We start from the raw sequence: 9,619 nt of genomic DNA on the forward strand, positions 1-9,619 counted from the left end.
AATTTATCATAATCTTTACAGATAAAAAAAATAACCTACAATCATAAGATAAATCATATTACAAGTTATAACTCAGACTTAAATCATCATTGAAGTTGAAACACATGATTCTGTCACCCTACTGAACACAGACTTCTTTTTTATTGCCCCTTTCCTTGGGTGATCAAAGGGTGATCCATTTTAATTTATGAATTCTCAGTTGGAAACAGGAAATGGAAATCATATCATATTGCAGATATATATCCTTAGAAGTCTTTGATCTTTATTCTTTGTGTTTGCTTTCGATTTCATAGGATACTTACGCTGATGTGGTATATATTTATACATATTGAATTTTTTATCCTATTCTATTGGTTCAGATTGCATATGCACTGATCGACGAGCAAGAAGGGAAGCGGAAAAGAGATGACAACATTTCTTTTGTTGACCTCCTAGCTGATCCACGTTTTTGTGGTAGTATATATATCGTGGTATCCACGTTTCTATATATTGTTGACCATATTACTCTGGATGGATATGATTCAATTTGTCTTAATAAATTCTTAATTATAATTAATTCCTCCATATTCACTTTGAGTGTTTGCATCCAGGCATATCATATGATGAGAAGGAAGAGGTTCGGGTTCTCCTTCGACAGGTTGGTTTTAGAATCTTGGTTGTGCAGACATATCCAATTTACACATTTCTACTTCAAAGTTTAAATTGTTGGTCCAGCGTGAATGTTTTAATTCATCATATTATTCTTAAAGTTGTACTATAGAAAGTAAGAAACTGTAAAGCATCATGAATATATTTAGTTATATTATAATTATTCATATCATTATGTGATTTTTATTTGTTCGGAGGGCTAGTGGGATGAAGGAAGTGATGAGCATCTGGGGATTAAACCCTTGTGCCAAATCCCAATGCCAGCAACCCCTGGCTCATTGATCAAGGGAGGTGTCACTTGATTGACTTGAGATACAACTTTTTGACAATATTTGAATTTCCTTTATGTGCATGTTACACCTATAAAATATTTATGTATGGGTCATTGAACTAATCTATCATGTGATATTATTTCTCAATGTGTTGTGTTCTCAGGACCCCAAGTTTTGGAGATATAGACCTTTTTCTGAACGTATGGTCCGCACAGCTACTGATGATGTCCGTTTTCTTCTGTATGTTTATCACCGAATGATGGTGAACTTGAATGAGCGGTCCTTATGGCATCTTGCGGTTCGTGGTGCCCTGTATTGCCGATGTTTTTGTGTGAACAATAATGATTATGCTGATTGGCCATCTCTGCCTCCTATCCCAGGTCTAGATAATGTTGACAAGAACCTTCTATGACAAAAACTACATGGATGCATGATATTCCCAGTTGCCTTTTATTTCCTGACATTGCCAACCTTAATTTCAAACATGATATCATTGATGCTATTTAAATTTTACTTACTGTTGATGGAATAATTTGCCCGTTGAAATAACCATGATAGGTGAATATTGCACTTCCCATTATGGAGGACTTTCTGTTGCATCATCTACACAAACATGTTGATGCAAGTGGATTATTGTTTAGTGATGCTTTAGGTCAATTTATTGGATATAGACATATAATGTCTGGAATGCTTGTATGATTTGTTAATGATATTGACTGCTAAGCAACACAGTTTTTTATTCCCTTTTAGATACGCTGAAAGTTGATGGAAATGATCTGGAGGAAGAAATTCTTTCAGTAGTAGACATTCCCCGAGGAATGATGGGACGAGTTATTGGTAGAAGGGGGGCTACAATCTTGACAATTAAGGAGGGATGCAAGTACGAATTTTTCTGAGCGCTTTCCATTTCCTTGGTTTAGCAAATAATTTTTGTGGGTGAATTACTAAATACTTTGATTTTAAATGCATTTGTTCTTGCAGTGCGGAAATTGTCATTGGAGGTTCGAAGGGCCCACCTGACAAGGTTAGTATACTCGCCATTACAATTCTTAAACTCCAGTTCCCCAGTGCCTGGCTTTTTTCAATCCAGGGGTTGTTGATTTATTCATAGTCTATCTCTTATTTTTATGAATGATGAACATGATATTTGCCGAGATGTAGACGGTTTTTGAGTTTTGTTACGTACGTACCTGCTGTTGTTTTGCAGCTGATTTTTTTAATGACAAATTAAAAATTATATTACCAATTTTCAATGTTGTTTGGTGTTTTATTATGTAGGTCTTCATCATTGGACCAGTGAAGCAGGTGTTGAAAGCTGCGGCATTGATTAGGGGTAGAATCATAGATATATAGTGAGGAAAATGCTATGGCTGCATCTCAATTCTGATACATACAATTTTTAGCCTATAGTGCGTCTTGGATTGAATTTCGGGGGTTGGAGTTGATCAAATACCTTCGACCCCCTGTCCCCTTCATCTGCCGGGGAGAAAGGATACAAACATTTTGAAATTTTTTCAATCACAGAACTGCCAAAAATTGTTTCATTTCTCTTCTCGTTTCACCAGATTCAAACTACTGTTTGACAGCTCTACTTAGCATTAATATAGTATATTCTAAAGAGCTTCAGGAATGGCAAAGGGATCAAAAGTGCTATTATTCACAGGAGCAGAATTTCCTGCATCTGTATGCACAACTGGTTCAGAAACAGCAAAGGGATCAAAAGTGCTACTATTCGCTGAAGCAGAATTTCCTGACTTCTTGTCTGGCTGTGCAACTGGTTTAGGAATGGAAAACAAGTCAACTGTTGGTGTAACTGAAGGAATGGCTGGCTGTGATGCAAATAGATCCACTTCTTCCTATACATAAGTCAACACGGATATGAAAAAATAGAAATTATTAACTATGTGCCAAAAGTAATAAAGAAAAAAATTTTCAGCACATTGAAGTAAAATGTGCAAAAAAGAAGGCAAGGCACACATTATTCTCTCTCATCAGTTCTTCACAATCACACATTAAAGCTTTTAAGGAGTGCAATTTATCTAGATATGAATAAGAACATTCAGAATAATGTCAAAAATTGTGCATCAGTGTTAATGATGGCATATCCCACTCATTATTGGTTCCCCCTACCTGATCATTTCAGCAAGATAACTTGTACAGTTGAATATCATTAACATACTACTTCGGAAGATGAAATTGATATTGTAATTCATAATAAAGAACAGGTCAATAATGTTTATTTCAGTTAAATACTATTCAGTCAAACAATCCTAGTTGATAATGGAAGAGAGGTTCTGAGCTTAGGACCACTAATTAGTAGAGGTTCCTGCCTTTGAATCTGCAGGCAACTGCTGGTGCAGGCATGAGAAAACCAACTGCAGTTGTAAAGAGTGAAGAAATCTAACCTGAGGTTGAGAACTAGCTCCCTTGTCCACATTAGGTGGTGCCGATACAAATGAAGCATCTGCAAATAGATCAACCTCTGAAACACTATTAGCAGCAGCCTTTTCTGTAGAAACAGATGTTGGAGCATCCATGAAGTCACTGATTAAATCTTGTCCAAAGAGATCAACTTGATTAGAGCTTCCAGCCGAAGGCTCTGTTGGAATGAAAACCCAATATCATTGACAGATTGAGAAGAAGAATAATTAAATGACTATTATTGTGGCAGATCTTGTCATCAAATGGATAGTTAAATTGATTATCGTATTTTCTGCCACTAGCTGCTCTGGGACTGGGTACACAGTTCAAGAATAAACAGATCATAATGAAAAAATAGGGATTATTTGAATAGAACTTTTACTGCACCATTTTTACATCATTTCCCTTTTATGAAAATCAAACAAGCAAGAAACAGACTCCAGCACACACTCTCCATCCTCCCCAACCCCGCGACCAGTTAAAAGGAAACAAAAACAGGAGAGGCAGTAAGAAAACTACGTCAAAATGGGGTAGGACTAGAACTGTCATTTTTCCAATCTAACAAGCTTCACCTATAGAGATAATCACTCTACCGGACCAGTCATTTTACTTGGAAAGCTTGTATTATCATATACATAACAGAAAAATGTGCATAATTTTAGTTTCATCCTAAATCTAAATTGAAGGAACAGGTTAATATCACTATTTAAATTAAATGAACAAAATCAGCAACTGGGATGCACTAGACTTTATGGGAATACTTACTAGCAGAAGTTCCTCTTGGATCAAAGTCGTCAAAGTCATCCTCGGTATTATTTGCAGGTGCACTTGAACTTTGAGAAGCAACTGAACTGTAATTATCTTGGGCATTAGTAGTAGATGACTTAGATACTCTGGATGGTGCATTCTCCTGACTTTTGCTGCAAGATAGAGATTCTGGAATTAGAATAGAGGAAATAGCATGTCCCTACGCAACCAAAAAACTGAGCAATTGATGCATGTAAGAGAAGGGAAATGGGATGAGCATCTCAACCATTGACCAAGAGTCCCATTTAAGAGAGTTCTCATTTCTCAAAAGTCAGAACAAGTTCGTTAAACTGGGAATAGAAATGCAAGGTCAAAGGCTTGAGTCTGGCTTTGATACACAAACTTATTTATTTGTTTTACAATGGAAGTATTTGAGTCATAACCTGTATTATTAAAGGTAAAAGGTGATAAAATTTTCCGAACACATCTAATACAAACCAACAAGTTTAGTTTGATGGGATTTAATATTCCTTTGGGATATTATCTGGCAAAATTTCTATTAGAACACTTCTAAAGAACTGCAAAAAAAATAAAATAAGAAAAACAAAAACATTGAAGGAAAATAGTCAAAACCATACAAATTCCTTAGTGCAAGGAACTTAAACAATTCTAGATATTTCAGGCAGCAACTTAACATATAATAACTAAATATGAAGCATCAGAAAACAAAGTACAACAAAATATATGCCATAATGACTGAATTTACAAACTAAGTTCAGTATTTCCCCCAAATTCTAACTAGTACCTAGGGTTATGCCAATGTGTAGAGACAATAATATGGCATAAACATAAAGTACAGTTACAAGTAATTTACAGACGAGAATAGCAGTAAGATATGCCTCACCTGACAGAGTGTGCAGTACCCTTTTTGAAGGAGTTCTCTTCATCGTCACCGATGTTTCGTGATCTTCTAGTGTATTTGTCTTCTTCATAGTCTCCCTTGTCTCTGTAGCTATCCCTAAACCTATCACCATCATTTGAACCAAAGCCCGAATATTTACCACTGCTCTGATAGCTGCCACTACTAAATGAGGTTGACCCAGACTTGTACGTGATTCCACTAGAAGAAACTCCGACGTATCTAAAGTACTCATCCAAAAGAAAAACAAGAATATTATTTACTAACAACACAATCTATATCATAGTTTAATTAAAATCAATTCTGGGATTAAGGTAGTGACATATTCGACCTACTTGTCACGGTTTGCAGCAGCTTTATTTCTCACTTCCTGTATCTTTTCTCTATTATTTAAAAGGGCCACAATGGTTTCTGCCTTCTTCCTGACATTTAGTCCCGAATCCTTACCACTAGGCTCAACATATTCAAAGCTAGAAAGTGCCTTCACCAATCCAAAGTAAAGGATTATATGTAAGAAAATTTATCGTTCATTCTTATTGCCAGTCTGTTTAAATATTGCAAGTTCAAAATAGCAAATACATGAGAAGGATCCTTACTGAGATTTGAAATGTATGCTCTATAATGTCATCAACTGCACGTTCAGACCCATGTGCTACCAAATACTCTATAACAGCTAATGCCTGACGTAAAAGTACTTGAGTTATTGGGTGTGATGTAACAAGAAATAAAATGCAAGGCCTTCCCTTTGTAACTTAAATTTTAAAATAACATGGTTATGCAGAAAGTGTTACCTTGTAAACATAGCGCCAATCTTTTCCAGTTTCAGCCAATCTTGTCCAAAGGACATTCATGACCATTTGACATTCAGTACTGAAAAGTATAGCAGAAGCAATAATTTAAGAATAACACTAAATTTCCTCTAAATAAGAAGGAAAAATAGAACTTCTAAAAGTAGTATAATATAACTAGAACAGAAATAGATAGATGATTACAATTTTTTGGTAGCCAGTGCAATCTCTGCCAGTGCAGAACCATGAGGACCCCAAGGTTCATTATCAGTTGCATCCAACACCTAAATCATAAATAATGGTAAGAACTCCAATAAATAAAACCAGCAGATTTATTAATCATATAATTCAAATGTTGGAGCCATACATCAAATCTACCATACACATCTACAGAGCAGGGCCACAAACCAACAACATATCACTTGCTTAATTCAACTTATAACACCATCTTTTTAAGGTTAAAAGTTATTTGTTAAGTTTGAAACTGAAAGAATGACCATAACTTAGAACAATTTATAACTACCTATCAAATTTATACCATACAAGAATTTTCTTATATAGTGTTGCTATGTAATATCTGATATCTTCCATCTTCTCGACAAAAGGCGCCAGGCTGGTGTATTTGCACAAGATGAATGAGGCTTACAACTAAAAAAATTCAAGTTCCAATAATGGTATAGAATTGCTGGGTTGGGTATGCCCAAAGTGGAGAAAACGAATATAGACTACATACTCTCCATAAATTGGGTCAGGTAAGAACTCCAATGGCAACTCTTCCGGAAGTTGAAGTTATTCAGTGAAGGCCCAATGACAGTTTACAAATTTCATACTATGTAAATGATCTATTTGGTGAAAGCCAGCCACCAGGAACTATTTGTATATCCAACAAGATGTGAAAAGCAATGAAATGCAAACGGATAGGCAATTAACTTTGATATGGCATATTGGTGTATATGTTGATAACTTTCATTCCTCTCGTTCTCTGTATGCACTCCCTGAGTTGGTTTCCCAGAAGGCTGTAGACTTGTAGTTTGGTTTAATAAAGTCCAGCATCTTACTATGTTAAACAGATCAGATTATGCAACGAGGAGATACAAATTCCATAAATAAAAGCAACATCATTGGTTTTTATGTTGCCTGTTTCTACTTTCAAGTTTTAACATGAAAAAAAAAAACATTCCTCAAAATGTTGCTGCTTGGTCCATGACTTCTATAATTAACAAAGTTGGGGAAAAAAATGAAGTGGCAACTTCTTATTTAAAGTCTGAAATATGATATGAAAACAGAAAATTGGCTTCTCTAGTACATTTTTGTCAAGCATCTTACATAAAATTATGAGTTTTTAAACAAAAACGTGCATTTCATCAACACTACTTTTTATACAGTCTATGCGAGACTTATGCAACAATTCTGCCCCATCTTCCCATGAACACAAAGATAAACAGAGACAATTCACATTCACATATGCATTTTACATACAAATCAAATCTAGAACAACACAACACAATTCAATTCACACACTCTCGCAATTCACATTCAATTCAGGAAGGGGAAAAAATATTTCTGATAAACAAAAGAACAAATCAAACAGCAATCTCATGAACATTCCAATCAAATCAACGCAAATAACAAGCAAAACAGCAGCAATTAGAATTTAACTTTACCTTCTGTTCGATCTCGGGAACCTTTAGCACCTTCAGATTCACCTCTCTCTTTCTGATTTCCACACACACATCAGGGAAAAAAAAGAAAAAAAAATCAATCACAACGTCGTGGATTAGAGATTAACACATGAATTAATTCGCATAACAAGAAGATTTTAAAAAAATATAACAGATTGCTCACATTTCTCGAACGGTTTGATCGAAGACCTTCATGAAATCCATGGCGAAGAAAGTTGCAGATCGGATCTGATCTAAGCGCAGCGTGATTTTATAAATAAACAAAGAAAAAAAGGAAGAGAAGAAAGTTACGAATGAAAAATCATATCTTATTGTATATAATTGCAGCAAAATTTCGATGGCTTAGGTTCTTTGAGTAGCAACAAATTTTTTTATTCATATTAATTTTTGTGCATGTTTGGGCGCCATTATTTTATTAAAAAAAAGATTTTTTTTTTATTTTTTAATGTGTTTGGCAAATTTCTAGTAGTAAAAGTAAAAGCACTAGTAAAATCAAAAAAAGATCTTTTTTGAGAAGCTGTAATTTACATCTTTTTTTAAAAGATCTTTTTTCCTTAAAAAAAAGATGTTTTTCGTGTAATAAATGAACAAAAAAGTACTTTTATATTGTTATACCCAAACATAATTAATAGATAAAAAGACCTTTTTACATGAGATATCCAAACATAAAATTACTTTTACTTCTCTGTAAGATCTTTTAAAAAAAGATAACTCGAAAAAAAATCTTTTCTCAAAAGCTCACCCAAACAAGCCCTTTAAGTGCATGTTTGGGTGTCATTATTTTGTTAAAAAAAAAAGAGATCTTTTTTCAATGAAAAAAAGATTTTTTTTTATTTTTTAACGTGTTTGGCAAATTTTTAATATTTAAAGTAAAAGCACTAGTAAAATTAAAAAAAGATATTTTTTGAGAAGCTGTAATTTACATCTTTTTTTAAAAGATCTTTTTTTCTTAAAAAAAAAATGTTTTTCATGTAATAAATAAACAAAAAAGTACTTTTATATTGTTATACCCAAACATAATTGATTGATAAAAAGACATTTTTACATGAGATATCCAAACATAAAATTACTTTTACTTCTCTATAAGATCTTTTAAAAAAGATAACTCGAAAAAAGATCTTTTCTTATAAGCTCACCCAAACAAGCCCTAAATCCAGTGGTTGTTTAGTCCCATTATTTTGATAAAAAAAAAATTTAATAAAAAAATATTTTTTTTTAGAGTGTTTGGTAAATTTTTAGTAGTAAAAATAAAAGTATAAAAAAATAAAAAAATATCTTTTTTTAAAAAGCTGTAATTTACATCTTTTTTTTAAAAGATGTTTTTTCTTTAAAAAAAGATACTTTTTATGTAATAAATAAACAAAAAGTACTTTTATATCGTTATATCCAAACATAATTGATAGATAAAAAGATTTTTTACATAAGATAACTAAACATAAAATTACTTTTACTTTTTTATAAGATCTTTTAAAAAAATTAATTCGAAAAAAGATTTTTTTTTTTAGAAACTCACCCAAACAAGCTCCTAATATGGTCACACTACCATGCCAATTTTCCTTTTTTTTTATTATGTTAAATAAAAAAAATAATGAATATTCTCACTCTGACCGTAATAATGTTATTTTAATTTGATAAAATTTTATTATCAATATGATTCATTTTGATGAGTTTAATTTTAACAACCTAATAGTGTAAATAATTTTATATAATTATCCAATTAAATTTATGTATTTAAATGATTTTTTAAATAATAAATTAAAAAATTTGTTATTTTCATTGATATGATAATATAAGAATAATTATTTGTGTAAAATTTACTGAATAAATAGTATTATCAATTTAAGAGTAGATTAGTTTTTCCAAAATGGATATTATTGTATGTTTAATTCTATGCCTAAAGAAGTTCATGTATTCATATATTTTCATATGTATTATACTAAATACATGATAAAAGTTATTTGGAGAATAAAATTTTGTGTACTACATCTCTTCTCAGTTCTTATTATATATAGTAGGCAATTGTTAAAAACATGTCAATGATACTTAGCTCAGTGTGTTTCGTTATTTGCTTTGACTGACTCCTATTAAGTTCTGGAAAGTTTATTGTTTAATTTAAGTTTTTTTTTTTTAAGATCCTCCCTT

At 32.5% G+C, this 9,619-nt stretch overlaps 2 protein-coding genes across 2 annotated transcripts in view; one reads left to right on the plus strand and one right to left on the minus strand.

Moving 5' to 3' along the window:
• Positions 1 to 2,469, plus strand: part of LOC107605560 — a gene marked incomplete at its 5' end in the record, with an annotated part of 5,498 nt that extends 3,029 nt beyond the window's left edge. The window contains 6 exon segments of the mRNA XM_016307474.2: positions 360 to 453; positions 591 to 637; positions 1,084 to 1,300; positions 1,671 to 1,800; positions 1,902 to 1,944; positions 2,199 to 2,469. Coding sequence (XP_016162960.1) covers positions 360 to 453; positions 591 to 637; positions 1,084 to 1,300; positions 1,671 to 1,800; positions 1,902 to 1,944; positions 2,199 to 2,273 — 606 coding nt within the window. The 3' untranslated portion in view covers positions 2,274 to 2,469.
• On the minus strand, positions 2,543 to 7,853 carry LOC107605559 (clathrin interactor EPSIN 1; the record flags this gene model as incomplete). Its single annotated transcript, XM_016307473.2, is given in 10 exon segments — positions 2,543 to 2,776; positions 3,326 to 3,519; positions 4,107 to 4,261; positions 4,993 to 5,229; positions 5,343 to 5,488; positions 5,604 to 5,687; positions 5,799 to 5,877; positions 6,000 to 6,079; positions 7,460 to 7,511; positions 7,641 to 7,853. Coding segments are annotated over 10 exon segments (1,302 nt in total), but the record flags the coding sequence as incomplete, so codon positions are not given.

This window comes from Arachis ipaensis, chromosome B06, assembly GCF_000816755.2.
Source record: "Arachis ipaensis cultivar K30076 chromosome B06, Araip1.1, whole genome shotgun sequence".
Classification (NCBI taxonomy): domain Eukaryota; kingdom Viridiplantae; phylum Streptophyta; class Magnoliopsida; order Fabales; family Fabaceae; genus Arachis; species Arachis ipaensis.